The following is a 23,585-nucleotide window of genomic DNA, read 5'->3' as shown; positions in this document are numbered from 1 at the left end:
AGTTCACATCGTGTCTCCTCCTAAATCGTTTATATTCCATTATGCAACCAAACTGCCCCTCCTTTAAGCAGCTTCTATTTTCCAATAGTTTTTAAATATATATAGAACCAGCAGAAAACATTCCAATTTATTGGATTTCTGATATTTTCATGTCATGTAATTTTTCCTGACAATTGTAAATAAATATTCCGAAGGAAGAGAGAAAGGTTACCACAATCAGATGGTATCCATTCTTACATATAACAGATTCACTAATGTAATGTAGCTAAGTCTCTGATATTTAATAGAAGTATTTTATTCTTATTAATTTGTACCTCTTTCCCTTATTGCCCATTTTTGTGTTGCTTGATAATAAATGTGAAGACATAAATTGACGGGGGATGTATAAAGGAGGGTTATCTATTAGTAGGACTGGTTTGTGTCGATAGCATTATGCGGAGAGGTGTGGGAAGGAGAAAGAGTGCCGTGGCATGTACCTGTGCCCCGTGTTCACCAGAGCAATGTAAGTGAAGCTTATATTAATAAAAGCATTCCAGGCAACCCGACCATCTGAGGTGCATTGCCCTCGTCACCTTCAAAAAGGATCTGAGCTCTTCCCCTTTCCTCTTGTAGGTCGAACCCTCGCTATTGCACAATATTGTGCAGAGCCCAGAACATCATACCCATCCTGGAGACCCTGGCTGGTGCAGACTGAAGGACACCTCCAGATCTGTTTGGATACCTGAAGTGCATCCTCAGATTACCGATGGCTTGTTCGAATACACATCTGCTGGTCATATGGAATATGAGGTCAATGAATATTTTTAAGTAGGGGGACCAACTTCGCACCTCAATATGCCAACATCTTCATGCACAAGTTTGAAGAAGACCTCCTCACCGCACAGGACCTTCAACCGACGTTATACACCAGATACATCGATGACACTTTTTTTGTTTGGACCCACGGCGAAGAATCACTGAAACGACTACACGATGACATCAATAAGTTCCACCCCACCATCAGACTCACCGTGGACTACGCTCCAAAATCAGTTGCATTCTTGGACACACTCATCTCCATCAAGGACGGTCACCTCAGCACTTCGCTTTACCGCAAGCCCACGGATAACCTCACGATGCTCCACTTCTCCAGCTTCCACCCTAAACACATTAAAGAAGCCATCCCATGTGGACAAGCCCTCCGTATACACAGGATCTGCTCAGATGAGGAGGAGCGTAACAGACATCTACAGACGCTGAAAGATGCCCTCGTATGAACGGGATATGGCGCTCGACTCATTGATCGACAGTTCCAATGCGCCACAGCAAAAAACCGCACCGACCTCCTCAGAAGACAAACACGGGACACAACCGACAGAGTACCCTTCGTCGTCCAGTACTTTCCCGGAGCGGAGAAACTACAACATCTTCTTCGCAGCCTTCAACACGTCATCGATAAAGATGAACATCTTGCCAAGGTCATCCCCACACCCCCACCTCTTGCCTTCAAACACCCGCGCAACCTCAAACAAACTATTGTTTGCAGTAGACTACCCAGCCTTCAGAACAACGACCACGACACCACACAACCCTGCCATGGCAATCTCTGCAAGACGTGCCAGATCATCGACATGGATACCACCAATACACGTCAGAACACCACCCACCAGGCACGCGGTACATACTCGTGCGACTCGGCCAACGTTGTCTACCTCATACGCTGCAGGAAAGGATGTCCCGAAGCATGGTACATTGGCGAGACCATGCAGACGCTGCGACAATGAATGAACGGACATCGCTTGACAATCACCAGGCAGGAATGTTCCCTTCCAGTCGGGGAACACTTCAGCAGTCAAGGGTATTCAGCCTCTGATCTCCGGGTAAGCGTTCTCCAAGGCGGCCTTCAGGACGTGCGACAACGTAGAATCGCCGAGCAAAAACCTATAGCCACGTTCCGCACACGTGAGTGCGGCCTCAACCGGGACCTGGGATTCATGTCGCGTTACATTCATCGTCCACCATCTGGCCTGGGCTTGTGAAATCCTACCAACTGTCCTGGCTTGAGACAATTCACACCTCTTTAACCTAACTCTGGATCTGTAAAGACTTAATTACCTGCAAATGCTCGCATTCAAAGCATGGTCTTGCATCTTTGAATTTGTCTATATATATGTTTCTGGAACATACCTCTTCATTCACCTGAGGAAGGAGCAGTGCTCCGAAAGCTAGTGTTTGAAACAAACCTGTCAGACTTTAACCTGGTGTTGTAAGACTTCTTACTGTGCTCACCCCAGTCCAACGCCGGCATCTCCACATCATGAATATTTTTAAGGCAGTGGCACATACTGTAGGGCTTGACTTGAAGGGCTGATTGACCTTCTCTTCTGCTAAGATGCATGTTCAGCTAGCCATGCACGTTCAGCTAGCCATGCACGTTCAGCTAGCCATGCATGTTCAGCTAGCCATGCATCTTCAGCTAGCCATGCATGTTCCAATAGCCATAATTTTCCAAAAGTCTTTGGAAATAGAAATTAAGCCAAGACCGGAGGGTAACAAAATGTCACACACAGGGCGGCATGGTAGCACAGTGGTTAGCACTGTTGCTTCACAGCTCCAGGTGATTCCCGGCTTTAGTCACTGTCTGTGCGGAGTCTGCACGTTCTCCCTGTGTGTGCGTGGGTTTCCTCTGGGTGCTCCGGTTTCCTCCCACAGGCCAAAGACGTGCAGGTCAGATGAATTGGCCATGGTAAATTGTCCTTGGTGTCCAAAAAGGTTGGGTTGGGTTATGGGGATAGGGTGGGCTTAAGTGGGATGCTATTTCCTGGGGCCGGTGCAGACTCGATGGGCCAAATGGCCTCCTTCTGCACTGTAAATTCTATGATTCAAGAAAGAAGAAAAAATACACTAGCATGTGGTAGTTTTACTTTGATAAGGAGGCAGAAATTCAGGGTTATCATTGTGCTTATCAATAAGAATGGTTCTTTCTTTCAGAGATTGAGGATTATTATAGGTAAATGCAAATTGATTTCCAAAATGTAGGAGTTTGTAAGAAGACCTTTTTTGCACAGGAGGGTTTTTAAAACAAGGCATGCTGTAAATGAGTGATTATTGGGGCAGAGGGCTACAAGTTTTAAAAGAGCAATATTAATCAGTCTGAAAATTAGCAATAAAAATGGTTCAGAAAAGAACAAAGAACTGGGTTTGGGTCAGATCAAGTACAGTAGCATATGTGTGCTACTCCCACCTCGTGTGTTGCAAAGACTATGATGTAGAATTCTGTGATACTGATCTGCATGGTTGGTAATGAAGGTTGTAATGGGTAAGCGACCTGATTTTAAAAACCCATATTTTTGAAGTCAGCTATGAGGTGAGATTAGCTAGCAGTAACGGAATTATCATTTACCTTCAATGTTTTGCAGTTGAAATACTTCACGCTAGTTTTAAATACTATTTTCTTATCCTTTCTCTCCTGAAAATCTGTTCATGTGGTGGCATGCTTCAGTGGATACATACAGATATATTCTGTCTCAGATGCACATGTGGGCCTTTCGCTAGCCATCTGCGAAAACTGTAAAACTAAACTCCATCCTGTCCTCGTTAGACACTCATGCGTACAAATATTTTTCGGAAGAAATCATAGGATTGTAATCAAGAGCAGGACAATCGTTCATTTTTTTTTCCAGCAGATATGCTGTTGAGGCTAATTATAGGATTTGCTGCTGTACCAACTGAGATCAACGCCCTCCACACAGATCAAATCCTCGAACCTCCTGTGTACTTCTGGGTCACTTCAACACTGGAGACAAACAAACCTGGGTAGATAGCGTGCAGACTCAGTGGAGAATAACACCCCTTTGGCCAAAAAAAATGCCATTTGCTTGGCCGGCACGGTAGCACAGTGGCTAGCACTGTTGCTTCCTGTCCCAGGTTCGATTCCCGGCTTGGGTCACTGGCTGTGCGGAGTCTGCATGTTCTCCCCGTGTCTGCGTGGGGTTCCTCCGGGTGCTCCGGTTTCCTCCCACAAGTCCCGAAAGACGTGCTGTTAGGTAATTTGGATATTCTAAATTCTCCCTCTGTGTACCCGAACAGGCGCCGGAATGTGGCGACTAGGGGATGTTCACAGTAACTTCATTGCAGTGTTACTGTAAGTCTACTTGTGATACTAATAAAGATTATTATATTATTATTTTAAAAGTAAAGAATGTGGGTTTTAATTTTGATAGTTAGACTGAGCTGAAGATCAACATGGCCATTCTGAGTACTGAGAGGGTTTTATTATGTCAACTGGATCCCAAATAACATGGCTGAATTTGCCCATTGTCTGTGAAGAATACCAGGACTGCTGACCAGCCGTGCTGTGTATTTGGATGGGGTTTGTTTTCAATGTGGAACTTGCAGGGTTTGCGACAGCAATCGATGTGTGTCAGCTGCGATATATATATAAATAAAAACAACTCAGCTGACATGCTGCTGGAAAAACTTTCCTACGGTCATGTTACTAATTATAAAGCCAAAACGTCTCGCCAGGAATAACCTAAAAGCAGAGAGGGGCTGTTACTTCTTGTCATTTGTCGCTCACCCAGAACAGTATATAATTATGAATAAATTAATCTCACCTCGGTTGATGCCTGGGACACTGTCCCGTGCTGTTAACGTCCTGGGCAGTGTGGGACTGGGGAAAGTTGGTAGCAAGGCAGCGACTGTGAGAAGCCAGGTGGAAGGCAATTTAACCCTTAAAGGCTGACCCCTTTTCAAATTTCCAGTTACTTTCCTTGAAATGTTGGGTGGGGGGGGAGAGTTTTGACTGAAAAAAGGGGCAGTTTTGGGTTGGGTGATGTGGGGGGGATTCGTTAAAGTCAGGAAACTTTGCCCCCAACTGCCCCCCCCCCTCTCAGTTCCCGACTTTAACTGATTCAAGGCGATTCTTTGCAGTTTTAAATAGGATGAGCAGCTTTTGACCTTCGACTTCTGCCGGGGGTGAGGTACCAGCCATGGGTAAACTGGCAGCTTCCTTTAATGCCTGAGCTTCGTGGATTCGGGAGGTAAATGTCAACACATTTAGGTCAGGATCAAGATGCATGGCTGCGGAGGCTCCGTGGTCAAGACATCACCCCCCCCCCCCTCACCAGTCAAACCCTTGACCTCAGTCCCAGCTCGGCCCCCCCCCCCCACCAGTCAAACCCTTGACCTCAGTCCCAGCTCGGCCCCCCCCCCCCCCACCAGTCAAACCCTTGACCTCAGTCCCAGCTCGGCCCCCCCCCCACCAGTCAAACCCTTGACCTCAGTCCCAGCTCGGCCCCCCCCCCACCAGTCAAACCCTTGACCTCAGTCCCAGCTCGGCCCCCCCGCACCAGTCAAACCCTTGACCTCAGTCCCAGCTCGGGTCTAACTTCTGCTGCCATAATCCGTGATCGGTTCCCTGCCTGCTTGGGAACCCGGATATTGGGAGACCAGAATGAGTTTCAGAAAGTGAACAAAATTCTCCTTGTGCTGGTTGGCAGGCAGGGGGATGCTGGTAAAATTCTCCCGGCGCTGGTTGGCAGGCAGGGGGATGCTGGTAAAATTGAACCAAAAAGAATGCGGTTGGCCAGCTCTCTGACGTCTGTCTCCTCGCAATTTTTCTCAGAAGTGACTTCACAGCGATGACAGAAACTTGCCCAACAGCAGCGGGAAGCAAGCTGATTAAGGTAGTTGAGGAGGCCATAATTTTTCCTGAAGATTTCATTTTCCCCCAAATGTGATGGGGATTCCCAAAAAATCAGCTCCCAGGAGATGAATGCACAGTGGGGGCTCTCACCCACTCTAAATTTACACTACATCAATGTTTATTTAGCAAAAATGAAGTCTACGGTTGGATGTTGGCGAACGCACTGCTGAAAGGAGTGAGCCGGGACCTGGACACGGCCTTGACCCTCGATAAATTTTAAAAGTGCAGAAGATTCCATTCAATATGTTTAGCACAAGAAGAGCGGATCAGGAGTAGACCATGTGGCTGGTTGAGCCTGCTCTGTCACTCAATACGATCATATTCAACAACGGAGCAACCACATCCCTCTGGGGCAGAGAATTCCAACGATCCACAAGCCTTTGAGTGAAGTAATTCTCCTGATTTCTGTTCCCACACGATCATCTCCCTTATCCTGAGCCTGTGACCCAGTGTTTTAGATTTCCCGACCAGCAGAAACAATCTGTGTCCACCCTGTCAACCCCTCCGGAATCTTGTGTGTTAGAATCAGATTGTTTCACATTCTCCTAAACCCTGGAGAATATTAGCCCAATTTATTTAGCCTCTCATCATGGGACAGCCCCCTCATCCCAGGGACCAATTGAGTGAACCTTCGCTGGATTACCTACAGTACAAGTGTATCCTTTCTTAAATGTGGAGACAAAAACATTATTCCAGATGAAGCCTCACCATTGTAGAAAGACCTTATCCCTGTACTCCATTCCTTTGCAATAAAGGCCAACATACCATTTGCTTTCCTAATTGTTGCTGTGCCTGCATGTTAACTTTCTGCATTCCTTGTACGAGCACACACCAATCTCTCTGAACTTCAACATTTCCAAATTCCACACCTTAAAAAAAATATTCTGCTTTTTTTATTCTTGTAACCAAAAGGTGTAGAGGCTGGGGTACTTCACACTTTCCCACATTATGCGATGGAAGTTAGGGCAGTGATATGCTCCTCCTGTCTGATGTAGGAGATCAGGGAGCTTTCTAGCATCCCTGACGACTATGTCTGTGGGAAGTGTGACCAGCTGCATCTCCTCAGACTGCGTAGTTCGATTGGAGCAGTAGCTGGACACATTGTGGAGCATACAGGGGGCTGAGAGTGTGATAGACACTAGCTTCAGGGAGGTGGTCACATCACCGGTTCAGACAGTTAGATGGGTGACCGCCAGGAGAGGCAGGCAGGTAAGGCAGGAGCCTCCTGAGGCTTTTCCCTCTAAAACTAGTATACCGTTTTGGATACTGTTGGGGGGGGGGGGGGGGGGAGAATAGCCTCGGCAGAAGATAGTAGCAGCAGCCAGACCTACATGCGACTCGAGGGCTACAGGAATGTGGTTGACTCTTAATTACCCACTGAAATAGCCTAGCAAACCACTCCGATCAAGGATAATTAAGGATTGGCAGCAAATACTGACTTTGCCAGTGACACCCACATCCTATTAAGAATAAAGAAAAGGATAGAATTGAAATCAATCTTTCCACATGTTTGAGCATTTATTTACAGAGGTACATATTACAGACATGCGCCTCCGAGCCCAACACACTCTGTTTGTTCCAATTTACAGGACCACAAGTGAATCCCTAATTAATGTCCAGCATCTACATACAATTAAATATACAAGAAATACAAAACATTTTGTGGAAGCTAATTGTTGCTCTGGCTGAAATCACGAATCCACCCGAGACCTGTTCAGTTGATGTCTGCTCCCTAGGCACTCTTCTTTTGATTTATGGAAAATGTATGAAACATGCACCATTTTTGAGCCAGTTGGATGGGGTTTAGGGAGAAATTTTGCTCCACTGATGCAATCAGATCAAAAGAAAGATAACAGAAGTCGGCCAAAACTGATAAACTTTTGAAACGATGCTTGAGTTTTGAGATAGTTGTGGGTAAACAAAATTATCTTAGTGCTTCTGCACTGGAATGTTTTCCTTCAAAAGTTCATGCAGCTAATAAAATGACAAGCATTTCCTGGTGTCTCAGATCCATTTCAAGAAGCATGTTGTACTAATCTGAACTTCTTTTTGCAGTTTGCCAAGTCCATTACCCCAAGACATTAGACACATTCTCATTTGATGATGACAGCAGTGATGCCTTGTCTCCAGAGCAGCCCGGGAGCCAAGAGTCACAAAGCTCAGCTCCTTCTCCAGGGGAAATCAAAGTGTCTGAGTCATCCTCCTCCTCATCGTCACCTGTACCAAACGCTATTATTCAGGTGAGTGCTGTGAGAATGAACTGGCTCCTAGTTGGGAATTGAGGAGGTAGGTTAGCAATCTGGACGTAAAGATGACAAGAGAATCAATAGGAAATTGTTACCTCTATTTTGGATCTTACTTTTAAACAGCTATGGTTTACATAGAAGGGCCTTTCTCTCTGCAGAAGCTGATCCTGCAGTGTGCTATGGCCCTTGCTAAGACACACCGAGTATCTGGGTCTTGACTGTCACAGAAAAGTAAAATATTTGAGATGAAAAATTAAAATTGTTTATTGTCACAAGTAGGCTTCAAATGAAGTTACTGTGAAAAGCCCCTAGTCGCCACATTCTGGCGCCTGTTCAGGGAGGCTGGTACGGGATTTGAACCCACGCTGCTGGCCTGCCTCGGTCTGCTTTAAAAGCCAGCTATTTAGACCACTGTGCTAAATCAGCCGCTAAATGTTTGAAATGTTGAACTGAGATTGTTGAAATGAGATTTGCTGAGACTGAATGAAAGAAATTCCTGATAAATCAGCTTCTGGTCTTGGTGATCAAAAATGAAAGCCAATGACTGCAGATGCTGGGACACTGACATAAAAAAACAAAAATACTATTTTTAAAAAACGCATTTTATTCAAACTTGTATCAATGTAGGTTACAGCAAATAAACACCCCGGGAAACGTTCTTCTCAACAATCAACTATACAGTTTGTACAGATTTTTCTCCTTTTTCACCCCCCCTCCACATCCCCCACCCCCCTGTGACGAACAGCTCCTCAAACATCCCCCACCTTTTCTCAAACTCCCCTGCTGAGCCCCTTAACTCATACTTTACCTTCTCTAACCGCAGGAAGTCGTACAGGCCACCCAACCATGCTGCTACCCCCGGTGGCGATGCCGACCGCCACTCCAGCAAAATTTGTCGCTGTGCAATCAGAAAGGCGAAGGCCAAGACATCGGCCTTCCTCCTCTCCATGTGCTCCGGATTCTCTGAAACCCCAAATATCGCCACCAAAGGGTCCGAGTCCACTCCCTCCTCCACTATCCTGGCTAAGACCACGAACACTCACGCCCAGAATCTTCCCAATTTTTCATAACCCCAAAACGTGTGCGCATGATTCGCTGGCCCCTGCCCACACCTCTCACACTCATCTGTTACCCCCTGAAAGAACCCACTCATTCTCACCCGAGTCATATGTACCCTGTGCACCACCTTAAACTGTATCAGGCTCATCCTTGCGCAAGAGGAGGTCCCGTTTACCCTTCGCAGTGCCTCACTCCATACTCCCCAATTGATCCCCATTCCCAACTCCGCTTCCCATTTCTCCTTGATCTTCACCACCCGCTCGCCTCCCTGCTCCCCAGCCGCTTGTATATATCCCCAATTCTTCCCTCCCCTTCCACATGCGGAAGCAGCAATGGCGCCAGCAGGGTGTATCCTGGCAATCTAGGGAACCCCTTCTGAAAATACTATTAATTACTCTGCCAGTCAGAGTGCATCTGTGAAAGGAGAAAGAGTTAATGTTTCAGGTCGACAGCATTTCACTACAACTGGAAAATTCAGAGATGTTTTAAGCAAGTTTAAAGGAAGGTGGAGCGAAAGGGTAGAATTCTTGAGAGATTAAATGACAAAGGGGCACTATTACAAGGCACCAGGAGATGTTAATGAGACAAGGAAAGAAACAAAGGGTTTGTCGGTGAGAGATGCAAATGGCTATAGCGCAATCAAAAGATTAAGTTTAGTTTCGTAAAACTGATGGAAGCTGAAGTCTGTTTTTGTCATTCCTGGTATGTTGTACCTTCGGCTGCACAAGACCGGGTTGGTGGGTATCACCATTACCAATATGAAAAGTGTGAATTAGCCGCTCTCTTTGTGAACTACAGAAGGTTAATTTATCAGTCAGTTAATTTTGATGAAGGGGCTTTATTGCGAATGCAGGTTGAATTGCATTCTGTTGGGATGTTAGCGGATGCTTGTGTGGACAATGTGCTGTTAATTGCTTGCAAGCTAGGACAACCCAGCACATCTCCCTGCTTGTCTATCTGCCCTCTGCACCTCAGCACCGACGAAGGCCCATCAGCCGCTGGATCAACATGTTCACTGCTGAAGAAAAGAAGCAATTGAGAGAGGCAGATCAAAGTAATTGAAGTTGCTACTGATGATGATTGGTAGTTAGTGCCTTGGCCAAGAGGTCTCATGCCTAGGTTGTGCCTGTGGAAGGTGGCATGAAGATTTGATACTTATTGTACAATTTCTTCATTCCCTGTACTCAACAAGATTTCGAGCAGTTTGCCCATCATCAACCTAAATTGCTACGGCTTGTTTTCTTACACAGTTCACATTATACATTTTTGAAACAGCAGTTGGTCTTCATTAGTTTTCAGAATATGGCCAAAACTAATTTAATCTTTCTTTTACCAGTTGTCTAATTTTTCAAGTGGTTCTAGTTTTTGTTTGCAGCGCCCGTTTAAACTTCTTTCCCCCACCCACCGTCCTACAAGGTTCCAAGTATACATTTCAGCCTTTCCTATGGAGACCTATCATAAAATGTTCTATCACTTAACGGTAGCCTGTTGTGCCAACTGCAAGCGCTAAACCTTTGGAATGTTGCCCCCTACAAAGTTTCAATGTACAATCTTTACCACTTGAAACATGGAGTTTTTAAAAAGGACACTTGCTTGTATCAGCCAAAAAGCAATAACCATTATTCACTCACATTCACGTCAATTTGAGAGTTGCCTATTATAGCGTCTGAACTGCTCCATTCTACCTCAGCCTTAAACAGCTGGGTACTTATTCGTGCCCACCTTGTGAGTCAATTATCATCCCCTAAATTTGCTCTTTACGCTGAAAGTGGTGAGATCTTTCTAACTGTTCTGAAATCTCTGCTGACCTGATCGTTCAAGAGCAGAAGCGCTGAGAGGGAGGTGTGATTCAAATCAATCCTGGTAGAAGTTTAAAACTGTGAAAGGTCAGTACTGCGCCTGATCCACTTGCACGAGAGGCAGGAATTACTTTAAGACTTTAAAAATTGCACTGACCCAGTATCGCAACAGCGTCTTTGCGAACAGAATTAGACCATTTCGCCCATCGAGTCTGCTCCGCCATTCAATCATGGCTGATATGTTTCTCATCCCCATTCTCCTGCCTTCTCCCCATAACCCCTGATCCCCTTATTAATCAAGAACCTATCTATCTCTGTCTTAAAGACACTCAGTGATTTGGCCTCCACAGCCTTCTGCGGCAAAGAGTTGCACAGATTCTCCACGCTCTGGCTAAAGAAATTCCTCCTCATCTCAGTTTTAAAGGATTGTCCCTGTGGCTGTGACCTCCGAGTTCTAGTTTTTTTAACAAGTGGAAACATCCTCTCCATGTCCACTGTATCTAGGCCTATCAGTATCTTGTGAGTTGGAATAAGATCCCCCCTCATCCTTCTAAACTCCAATGAATACAGACCCAGAGTCCTCAACCACTGCTCATATGACAAGCTCTTCATTCCAGGGATCATTCTTGTGAACCTCCTCTGGATCCTTTCCAAGGCTTTAGATGCGGGGCCCAAAACTGCTCACAGTGCTCCAAATGGGGTCTGACCAGAGCCTTATACAACTTCAGAAGTACAGCCCTGGTTTTGTATTCTAGCCCTCTCAACATGAATGTTAACATTGCATTTGCCTTCCTAACTGCTGACTGAACCTGCACATTAACCTTGAGAAACTGGAACTAGGACTCTTAAGTCCCTTTGTGCTTTTGATTTCCTAAGCCTTTTCCCATTTATAAAATAGTCTATGCCTCCATTCTTCCTACCAAAGTGCATAACCTCACACTTTTCCACATTGTATTCCATCTGCCACTTCTTTGCCCACTCTCCTACCTTGTCCAAAGCCTTCTGCAGCAGCCCCCAGGCTAACCGGCCTATAATTTCCAGTTTTCTGCGTCCTTCCCTTCTTAAACAGTGGTGTTACATTAGCCATTTTCCAGTCCTCTGGGACCCTTCCTGCCCCCAGTGATTCCTGAAAGATCACCACCAATTCCTCCACAATCTCTTCAGCTATCTCCTTTAGAGATACACGCTGGGGTGTAGTCTTTCTGAACTTACGGAAAAAATCCTGAAATTAGAAGGGACTCATTAACAGGCATTGTTGCTGTTGCAAAATCCTGGAACTCCCTCCCTTACGGCACTGTGGATGTGCCTACGCCACATGGACTGCAGCGGTTCAAGAAGGCCACATCACCTTCTCGAGGGCAATCAGGGATGGGCAGGAAATGCTGGCCAGCATCACCCACATCCTATCAAAGAATTTTTTAAAAATTTACTAGACTCAGAGGAAAATAAACACGCGAGATTTGATAGGAGGGGGCTGGAACACATTAATTAGCTCAGTGGAGGCTGGTGCAGAACCAAGGCCAAACAGCAGAATAAATTGGTTATGGTTAGCACTGCTGCCTCAACCCGGGTTCAATTCCGGCCTTGGGTGTCTGAGTGTGTGGAGTTTGCACGTTCTCCCCGTGTCTGCATGAGTTTCCTCCGGGTGCTCCAATTTCCTCCCACAGTCTAAAGATGTGCAGGTTAGGTGGGGTTACAGGGATAGGGCAGGGGCCTGGACTTAGGAAGGTGGTCTTAATAATAATCACTTATTGTCACAAGTCGACTCCAATGAAGTTACTGTGAAAAGCCCCTAATTGCCACATTCCGGCGCTTGTTTGGGGAGGCTGGAACGGGAATTGAACCCGCGCTGCTGGTCTTGTTCTGTGTTACAAGCCAGCTGTCTTAGCCCACTGTGCTACATCAGCCACTACCTTTCAGAGGGTAGTGCTGACTCGATGGGCCAAATAGCCTCCTTCGGCACTGGAGGGATTGTATGACATCAGTTTAATTCTGATGATATGGAGATGCCGGCGTTGGACTGGGGTGAGCACAGTAAGAAGTCTCACAACAGCAGGTTAAAGTCCAACAGGTTTATTTGGAATCACTAGCTTTCGGAGGGCAGCTCCTTCCTCACCTGGTGTTTCAATACTGATGCCAGCTAAAGGAGATCCCTGGCATCCTGGAAAACGAAACCATCAGCCAGCCTGAGCAAAGAATTCACACGCCCTCAAATTGGGAAGTAAATAGCACTGGTCATCTTTGGTTTGTTACAGAGATCGAAATAAATATCAGGGAATGCACATAAAATGAAAGTGAAAGTTCAAATATAATTAACAGAAAATAATTTTCATTAATCTGTAAGTCTCCAGAATTTAGGAATGGAAACAACAATGCTCCGGACTTCCAAAATTAAATTTTCAGGATCGGAGGTTGTTGATGAGTTATTGTGACCGGATCAGGTCGCCTTATCTGTCATGGCCAGAAGTTCCTGTCAGCGTGAAGTCACAGGACCCACCTCCAGGATTGTGTTTGACGTGTCAAAAAAAAACTGGCGGGAAAACTCAGTGTGGGCAGAGGGCTACAGAGTGCTTTTCCCGCCTGACCAGACACACTGTCCAAAAAAGGGAAAATTCCACCCCAAGTCACTGATCTCTGTGCTGTTTGTACAGACTGCACCATTGCGCTCTGCAGAGGATCCCGAATTTCCACATTTAACTGTACACCTGCAAACACCAGAGATTGCTGTTAGGTTTCCAGATTACTGACAGCAAGAACTGACAGTTTAGAGTCATTGACAAAATCCAAGTCATTGTCTACAAAGGTTTATAAACGATATAAGAAATAAGGTTCCCATAAGCTTTCATTTCCGGAACAAGATCGGTGTATTCCATGGGCCTTTGAAGCTCACGCCCTCTCCAAGCCACTGCTCTTTCAGAAGGATTACAAAAGAAGAAATGGGACTAATGCTTTCACTTTATTCCAATTTTTGAGCAATTGTGCCTGTACCCTTGCGTTCATGCACGTTATTTCCAGCTAAGGGGCAGAGTAATGCACAGCGTGACCTATGTCCAGAGACCCCTGTCAAATAAAGCCCCCTCTTCCCCCCCCCCCCCAAAAGAAACCATAATGTAGACGAGCTGCATACAGCTGCTGGATCACTTGGATTTATTGTGATACGATTTGCTTTATTATTAATGCAGTGTATGAGCATCCTGTGGGTCATCTACTTAATGCGTTTTATTGCAAGTTCGTGCTTTAATGGATTGGAGGTGGTTGTACAGAATTGCAGAGGGACCCCTAACTTTGTAATATGCATGAGACCAAAAATTCTTAATCTAGTTCTCCTTCCAGTGCACTAAAACCTGCCCTATACTGTCGACGAGCCAAATTCAGAGCTCCAGCATTTATTAACACAGTGAGGAATTGTTCCCAGTGGAAGATGTTTTGCAACTTAAGAAAAGTTTTCCATCGCAGAATACTTTTCTTTAAATTGCCTAATTGATGCAATGAGATACAATGATCATTGAAAACTGTGCTTTGAACAATGGAAAATTCCCAGAGCTGCTGGGAAATAAAAAACACATTAGATTCTGCATGTAATTAAGAGCTGGTCAGAGATTTAGTGGTCAGTTATGTAAAGCCACAGGTTTCTGAATCGCAACTTTGATTAAAGGAGTGCTTAAGGTCTTAGAAGTGGTTCTTTGCCACATGTCCTGTCATCTGTTTTGTATTACTGTTTGAATTCAGTCTTTCCAGTTGCCAGATGGATGCGCCTGATTCCATAATGATTTTAAGTCTTTTTTTCAAGGAATGGTAGGCACAATTGGCAGCTGCAGCGCTAGAAATCTGCACTTTTTGTCCTTTTATATGAGCTAGTTTTATTCCCTCAACAGTAAATCTGCTACTTCCAAAGTAATAGATGCTCAGCTGGAAGGCTAATATACCTACACTGCCAAAATACAAACTTCCGTCTGAGGTTTAAAATGGTAAAAATGCCTTGATAAATTGCATAGATCGGCACAATTACATGTTAACAAGATTGGAAAACATGTTTCTAATGTCATTAAACATCATGGGGAATATTCAAATCTGATATCCTGTGACCAGGCATAAATTAAATTGCAGATTCCATGCACGCATGGGCAGTAACTGTTAAGCACACAGGAATACCAGCATGCAGTTTCACAAAGCGGCGGGATGCAGGTTTAATCCTCCTTGTTCCTGATCTTGGATAGTCCCACAAAGGAAAGCAAGAAGCTGAATTTTCAATGGACACCTTGCATGCATCTCCTACTGATTCATTTGGAGCAGTGCCAGCTTAGCTGCTTGCCTCACTTGTCATTTCCAAGCAGTGTGTAGCTTGAAGAGGCCAGGACACACTGGGAGAGAGAGAGAGGTGGCTTCCAAACAAGTAAAAAAATGCAAATATTAGTAATTGTTGCTGGCAAAACATTAGTTTGTGGCTTTACAATCCTCCTTGATATAAATGAGGGAGCTGGAGGCTGTTAGCTTGGTACACAGTTGCTCATCCATTATGAGTATTCCATGACATGGTTCTGGAATACCTTTTTGCTGCTGACTAATTTTCTGTATTGAATTGGATTTATTTGATGGATTAAATTTCCGAATTGTTGATCAACTTAACTGCCCCACTTCCAACCATCCAACTTGAGATAAGATGCAAAGGATTGCTACCTGATGTGTTCCAAAACGGAACTTTTTATAAATGGGTCTTCAGTCTGGGGGGGACGCTGATGCTGTAACATTACAGGAGAACGTCCAGCCTTATTTAAAATTGTTTTTGATTGAAAACAAAGTGTAATGTGGTACAACGTGTTTTGTTTGTAGAGCAATTATGTTCGGGTGAAAGGTTAATTTGACGGAAAGGCTGCAGAAATGAGAATTATTTAGAAATTTATGGTCAGAAAGTTTTAATCAAAGCTCAAAATTGCCTCTGATCATTCTCTTTCAAAAACCTTTAAAGTTTGCTCCATGGGAGGTACGACAGAATATGCTGATTTAAAAATAATAGGTTAGTTTTGGAAAAACAAACAAATGAGGTAACCAGGAGTATTGTGAAGCTTTGTAAAAGTGGTGTCAACTTAAATTTCAGAAAATACTTATTAAAGGTGCAAATCTGCACACACAAAAATAATCTTCATTGGACAAGCTGCTGAATCTGTGTATGTTGAGGGTGATTTTATTTTAGTTTTATTGTGGTTAAAATGAAAAATTACTCTTAACTTAATTTTGTTAGTGCTGGAGTAATTTTTAATTGGCTCACGGTTGCGCGGTTCAGAGGGAGAGTTGGGTTTGAATTCATGGAACATTGGCACCAATAGTGTGTGGGGGAGGGTTCAGTTGTATGGTAAATTAGAAAATCAGAGTTAACGGAGAAGGTAGGAATGCAGGTCAATGATGAGGATTTTAAACAAGTTAAGGCGGAGAGGACTCAGGAGAGGTTAATAAAGTTTCCAGAGGGCCAGCATGTGGCGCAGTGGTTAGCACTGGGACTGCGGCGCTGAGGACCCGGGTTCGAATCCCGGCCCTGGGTCACTGTCCGTGTGCGGTTTGCACATTCTCCCCGTGTCTACGTGGATTTCACCCCCACAACCCAAAAGATGTGCAGGTTAGGTGGATTGGCCACGCTAAATTGCCCCTTAATTGGAAAAAAAAATAATTGGGTACTTTAAATTTTAAAGAAAATAAAGTTTCCAGAACAAGTAATTGAACAAGGAGTATGGAAAGCTGCAGGAATCAACGCAGGGCCGAGGCTGTTGTACCTAAATGGGAAATGAAAATCGCTTATTGTCACAAGTAGGCTTCAAATGAAGTTACTGTGAAAAGCCCCTAGTCGCCACATTCCGGCGCCTGTTCTGGGAGGCTGGTACGGGAATTGAACCCCCGCTGCTGGCCTTGTTCTGCTTTACAAGCCAATTGTTTAGCCCACTGTGCCAAACCTAAATGTGTACAGTATACAAAACAAGGTAAATGAGCTTGTAGCGCACTCTGAAATTGGCAGGTACAATGTTGTGGCTACAAGGAGATCCGGGCTGGGATCTAAATGTCCAAGGATATATGTTCTAACTAAAGGACAGGGAGATGCGCAGAGAGAGTGAGGTTGCCTTATGAAGAAGAAATTAAATAAATGTGATAGCAAGAAGCAACATAGGGTCGTAAAGCGTAGAATCTGTGGATAGAGCTGAGGAATCGTCAAGGAAAAAATGACCCTGGTGGGAGTTATGTACAGCAGTAGCCAGGATGTGGGCAGGAAATAAATCAGGAGCTATAAGAAAGGCAGTATTACAATAATCATGGGGGACTTCAATGTGCAGGTGGACTGGTGAAATCACGTTGGTAGTGGATACCAAGAATGTCTAAAAGATGATTTATTTTGGAGCAGCTTGTGACAGAGCCCACTAGGGAACAGGCAATTCCCGATTCGGTGATGTGTAATGAGGCACACCTGATTCGGGAACTTAACGTGAACCCTTAGGGGGCAGTGACCACATTATGATAGAATTCTCCCTGCAGTTTCAGAGGGAGAAGCTGGATTCAGATGTAACGGTATTACAATTGAGTAAAGGTAACTACAAAGATATGAGGGAGGAGCTGGGCAGAGTTGATTGGAAGGGGAGCCTAGCAGGGAAGACAGTGGAACAACGATGACGGGGAGGGCTTGGGGGTTATTTGGGAGGCACAATAGAAATTCATCCCAAGGAGGAAGAAACATGGGAAGGGGAGGACGAGGCAACCATGTCTGACAAGGGAAGTCAAGGACAGCATAAAAGAGAAAAAAAGTGTACAATGTGGCAAGGATTGGAAAGCCTTTAAAAGCGAGCACGGGCAACTAAAGTAATAAGGGGGGCGAAGATGAAATATGAGTGTAAGCTAGCTGGTTAGATTAAAGAAGATTGCAAGAATTTTTTTCGACCTATGAAAGGTTAGAGAGAGACAAGAATGGACATTGGACCACTGAAAAATGAGACTGCAGCAGTAATGGGGAATAAAGATATGGTACAGGAACTGAATTGGTGCTTTGCATCAGTATTCACAGTGGAAGACACCAGTGGGATGCCAGAACTTCAAGAGAGTCAGGGGGCAGAGGTAAGTGTAGCGGCCATCACTAAGGAGAAGGTTCTAGGAAACTGAAAGGTCTGAAGGTGGATAAATAACCCGGACCAGATGGGCTACACCCCAGGGTTCTGAAGGAGATAGCTGAGGAGATTGCGGACGCATTGATGGTCATCTTTCAGGAATCACTGGAGTCAGGGAGGTTCCCAGAGGACTGGAAAATGGCGAATGTAACACCCCGTTTAAGAAAGGAGGGAGGCAGAAAATGGGAAATTATAGGCCGGTTAGTTTGACATCGGTCATTGATAAGATTTTAAAGTCCATTATTAAGGATGACTGCGGAGTACTTGGAAGTGCATGGTAAAATAGAACTGAGTCAGCACGGCTTCATCAAGGAGAGGTCATGTCTGACAAATCTGTTAGAATTATTTAAGGACGTAACAAGGAAGTTAGACAAAGGAGAGCCAGTTAATTTCCAGAATGCCTTTGACAAGGTGCCGTACAGGAGGTTGCTAAATAAGATAGCCCATGGTGTTAAGGGTAAGATCTTGGCATGGATAGAGGATTGGCCGACTGGCAGAAGGCAGAGAGTGGGATAAAGGGGTCTTTTTCAAGATGGCATCCGGTGACTAGTCGTATGCCTCGGGTCAGCGTTGGGTTCACGGGGACAGGCTAGGAGAGTGGGCAAAGAAGTGACAGATGGAATACAATGTGCAAAAGTGTGTGGTTATGCACTTTGGAAGGAAAATAAGGCATAGACTATTTTCTAAATGGGAAAAGGCTTCAGGAATCTGAAGCACAATGGGACTTGGGAGTCATTGTTCAAGATTCTCTTAAGATTAACATGGCTGTTCAGTTGGCAGTTAGGAAGGCGAATGCAATGTTAGCATTCGTTTCGAGAGGGCAAAAGTACAAGGCCAGGGATGTACTTCTGAGGCTGTATGAGGTTCTGGTCAGATGCCATTTGGAATATTGTAATCAGTTTTGGGCCCATAAACTGTGAATCTGTGAAACTCATTGCCACAGAAGGCTGTGGAGGCCAAATCACTGAGTGTCTTTAAGACAGAGAAGGTTAGGTTCTTGATTAATAAGAGGATTAGGGGTTCCGGGAAGAAGGCAAGAGAATGGAGATGAGAAACATATCAGCCATGATCTAATGGCAGAGCAGATTTGATGGGGCTGAATGGCCTAATTCTGCTCCTGTATCTTTTGGTCGTATGGTGGTTCTTGGATAATGCAGATTTCCTCCTTTCTGTCTCAAATTGCTGAATCTGACCTCTGGTTTTTCCTCTTGTTTCTAGTACCACCCACAGCCAATGCCAGACTTCCTCAAACCTGCCCCGTTACCTGATCAGCAAGGTATACGTTCAGTAAGTGGCACACTGTCCACCACTTCAGGTGTCTCAGCGAAACCTACTCCAACCCTCATTAAGGTAAGTTCCTTTGTGGCACACTCAAATACGTGTACTTTCTCCACTAGAACAGTACAAGTTTAACTTGGTGGGAATGTTGAGGCAAACTGATTACAGACCTTCCATTTGCACCAAGTACATCTACACATCATCTCCTTGTGTGGCTCAGTGTTAACGTCACTGTGAAGCACTGCAACGAAGGTGCTGAGGTAATTTACTGCAACAAAGGGGCTATGTGAATGCAGTTGCAGTACAGAGTGTGACATTTACCACCTAATGCCCTGTAGCTGGGTTTATTTTTTCCTTTCTGCCCGGTGAATTATTTTCGATCACAAGAAAGGGGAGCGATGGTACAGTCGACAGCATAACAAGTGCCGTTTTCAGTTAGACTGACACACTGGAAAATAGATATAATACCATTTCTTGGAAGCAGTCTCTCCCGAGTTGGTGGGCTGGAGATTGTCGGCGCTGTGAGCAATCGACTGCACTTTCCGGATTAGTAATGGGTATGACACCATAGCCACAAGAACCAAAGAAGGGTAAACCCCTGACACAGAGTGAGCTCATTCCTACAGTGTGATTCTAGGGACACAGGATTGAAAAAGCATGACACTTTCCGCTCAATTGTTGTACAGTTCTGGTATGTGTTTTCAACAATTAATAGCTAGCAAAAGTGCTTACATTTGTTCAAAATATAAACCTTTCCCTCATCATCAGATATCCAATTTATATTCAAATAATTATCGGTGACCTAAAAAAAAACTCGATGCATTTTTCTAAGCACAGGAATCCTACTTGTGAGCGTATGACCTAATGTCTTAGACATGAATGCTCAGCTTGAAAAGGGCACCAACATTTTTATTGAACGGCTTTCCTACTATCACAGTACAGGAGTGAGATTTCACTTATCGATAGTTTTCAGGAAAAAGATGGTAACAGTACTGTAAATGTGTTGGGTTCCCGAATCACAGGCAACAAGGACTTGTAGAGAAGAGTAGTTTATTCACTAGCTTAGCAGCTACCTCATGCTTGTGTTCTGCCTGCGCCTTGGGGGATAACTCCCACGCTCCCAACACGTAACCTCTTTTGTAGCCGCATCATCACCTGACCACTCGATCTACAAGTACAGAAAGTCTTTCACTGAAGTTCGCAATGGAAGGAGAGCGGAACGGTGGTGCAGTGGTGGTTAGCACTGTTGCCTCACGGTGCCGAGGTCCTGGGTTCGAATCCCGGCCCCGGGTCACTGTCCGTGTGGAGTTTGCACATTCTCCCCGTGTCTGCGTGGGTCTCACCCCCACAACCCAAAGATGTGCAGGGTAGGTGGATTGGCCACGCTAAATTGCCCCTTCATTGAAAAACAGAGAGAATTGGGTACTCTTTTAAAAAATAAATAAATAAAAATAAAAATTTTAAGTTATCAATGGAAGGTATTTCACCCTGAATGTTCAAATGCTAAATACTACGAAAATATCACGTAACTTCACTATGAAGATAGGTTGGAGACTATTTTCCTCAGAGAAAATAAGGCCGAGAGGATATTTCATAAATGTGTTCAAAAATCATGAGCGATCTGGAGAAATTATTCCCACTCATTAAAGGATTGAGAATGAAAGGGCACAGGTTTTAAATTGGCAAAAGAACCAAAAGCTATATGGTAAATAGCTTTATTACATAGTGAGTGGCTAGATCATAAAGGTGACATTATGGGCTGGATTCTCTGGTCGTCGACGCCGAAATTGTGTTCACCGAATGGCCGGAGAATCCAAGCTCCTGACCAAATCGGGGTGGCGCTGCTTTCGCGATTCTCCGTCCCCTCCAAAGCGGTGTACTCTAGTAGTACGGCGCGCCACGTATCAACAGCCTCAGGACATTGCCCGAGGCCCAAACCCCGTGCTCCGACCCCGACTGGCCGAGTTCCCAATGGCGTGGGACAAGTGTCGTCTCATCCGTCGGGAACCCGGCATGGCGGCTGCGGACTCGGTCCAGCGCTGCCACAGTTGGGGGAAGGCTGATCAGTGGGCAACAGGGGGACATTATTCGAGGCTGGGGGCACTGTGTTGGGGGGAGGGGCCGACCGAAGAGGGGGAATATATTGCGGGTCGGGTCCGCAAGTGGCCACCGCCGTGCACATGCGCGGCCACGGACCCGGCAATTCTCCGGGGCATATCGGCAGCTAGCGCCGGGTGCTTTACGCTGCCGTCCTGCTAGCCCCCAGCAAAACAGGGAATCGGTGGCTGTTTTGTGCCATTTTTTCTGGCGTAAAACGCCACCGTTCCCACACTGGCGTGGGGACATAGCCCCAAGAATCGGAGAATCCAGCGTTTTTTTGAGGCTGTAGCTAGCAGAATAGATGAAGGAGTGCCAGTGGATATGTTGTATTTAGATTTTCAGAAACCTCTTGATAAGGCCCCATACAAGAAGTTTGGAGGATGTTGGATTGGCGGTAATATACAGGATTGAGAATTGGTTCAGGGACTGAAAACAGAGTCGGAATAAATAGGTCATTTTCAGGATGGTATACTGTGACTCGTGGGGTACTGCAAGGATCAGTGCTCGGGTCCCAACTGTTCTCAAACTATATCAATGATTTGGATGTGGGGATTCAACATAATATTTCCAAGTTTGCAGTGATCAGCAAAACTAGGAGGAGGTGTGAGTTATGAGGTGGATGCAAAGAGGCTTCAGGGGTTTGGAGATGCTGAGTGAGTGGGAAAAAATCTGGTAGATGTAATACAATGTGGAGGAGTAGAGGTTATATCCACTTCAGGAGGAGAAACAGAAATCCAGAGCATTTCTTAAATATTGAGAGGTTGGAAAGTGTTGAACCTCAAAGGGACCTGGGCGCCCTTGTTCCTGAATCACTGAAAGCTAACATGCAAGGACAACAAGCACTAAGAGAGTAAGTGGTAAGTTGGGCTTTATTACAAGAGGATTTGTGTACAGGAGTAAAGAGGTCTCACTGCAATTATATAGAGCCTTTGGTGAAACCTCACCTGGGGTACAGAGTGCAGTTTCTGTCTCTTTACTCAAGGAAATGTATTCTTGCCCTGAGTACAACAAAGGTTCACTAAATGAATTGCTGGGATGGAGGGTTTGCCCAATGGGGAAAGATTGAGGAGACTGGGCCTTTATTCTCTGGAGTTTAGAAGAATGAGAGATGATCTCACGCAAACACACAACATTCTTGCAGGGCTCAACAGGGCAGATACAAGATTTCCCTAGGCTGGGGATTCTAGAACCAGGGGACACAGCCTCAGACTAGGGGTAGGGCAATTAGAACTGAGATGAGGAGGAATTTGCTCACTCGGGGTGGTGAACCTGTGGAGCTGTCTCCTCTTAGTGCTCAGTCATTGAGTTCAAGACTGTGATCAATCGATTTCTACATATAAAGAACATCAAGGGATATGGGAATAGTGCAGGCGAATGGTGTTGAAGTAGAAGATCAGCCATGACCTCATTGAATGGCGGAGTGGCTGAATAGTGCCTCCTATTTGTTATACTGTTAATGTCCAGAATGCACTGCCTGACAGTGTGCTGGAGGCAGGTTCAATCAAGGCATTCAAAAGGGACTGTTCTCTGTAAAGGAATAATGTGCAGGGTTACAGGGAAAAGGCGGGGGAATGACACTAAGTGAGTTGCTGGCTCAGAGAGCTGGTTCAAACACAATGGCACAAATGGCCACCTCTTGCACTGAGATTCTGGGGAAGTGTTATTATGAATATGTATTATAGCTAAGATCAAAATGTGTGAATGCTTACACACTAGTTTGAAATTGACGTCTTTTACATCAATTTTACACCAGCAAAGCCAACCCAAAAGTGCAAATGACAAGAACCGGAGCAAGAAGAACAAGGATCTGAAACCCAGAGTGAAGCAGCTGAAATACCACCAGTACGTCCCACCAGACAGAAAGCATGAGAAAATTGAACTTCCCATGGACACAAACTACTCCCGGCTCCTGCAACAGCAGCAGCTTTTCCTGCAGCTGCAGATTCTGAGTCAACAGCAGCAACACTACAATTATCCGGCCATTCTTCCTGCACCACCAAAGTATGTAGCACAGTCCAGGTGATTCCCTTTCAAAATCCGAGAAATGTTGCGCGCTTTTGGCCTTTTGTTTCTCCAGCGTCCCAACACGTGCATCTTTGAAGGGTTTTCCTGTTCCCCTTGCAGCTTGCATTCCGCTCCAAAGTCAAAAGGGAAATGCTGTTTTTCGTCCTGAAGTTGAACCTGCAGAAATCATTTGTTTTTTAACGAAAGCAACTTTTTGTTTTCATTGCAACCGAACATTGTTGTGATGTACTTTGGCACATGAATGCCATATATT

The 23,585-nt window shown here is 45.1% G+C and overlaps 1 protein-coding gene across 11 annotated transcripts in view; it reads left to right on the top strand.

The window, feature by feature from the left end:
- Positions 1-23,585, top strand: part of mrtfba (myocardin related transcription factor Ba) — a 324,052-nt gene that overhangs the window by 279,828 nt on the left and 20,639 nt on the right. For 9 of the 11 annotated variants that reach the window (XM_072481794.1, XM_072481798.1, XM_072481800.1 and 6 more), the window contains 3 exons: positions 7,742-7,926; positions 19,148-19,279; positions 23,061-23,326. In XM_072481794.1, coding sequence (XP_072337895.1) covers positions 7,742-7,926; positions 19,148-19,279; positions 23,061-23,326 — 583 coding nt within the window. The remainder of the gene's footprint in view (positions 1-7,741; positions 7,927-19,147; positions 19,280-23,060; positions 23,327-23,585) is intronic. The other 2 variants (XM_072481799.1, XM_072481797.1) reach the window with 1 other exon arrangement.

This window comes from Scyliorhinus torazame, chromosome 17, assembly GCF_047496885.1.
Source record: "Scyliorhinus torazame isolate Kashiwa2021f chromosome 17, sScyTor2.1, whole genome shotgun sequence".
NCBI classification, from domain to species: Eukaryota; Metazoa; Chordata; class Chondrichthyes; order Carcharhiniformes; family Scyliorhinidae; genus Scyliorhinus; species Scyliorhinus torazame.
Note: the sequence above shows the minus strand (reverse complement) of the source record. Positions and strands in the feature narration are given on the sequence as shown.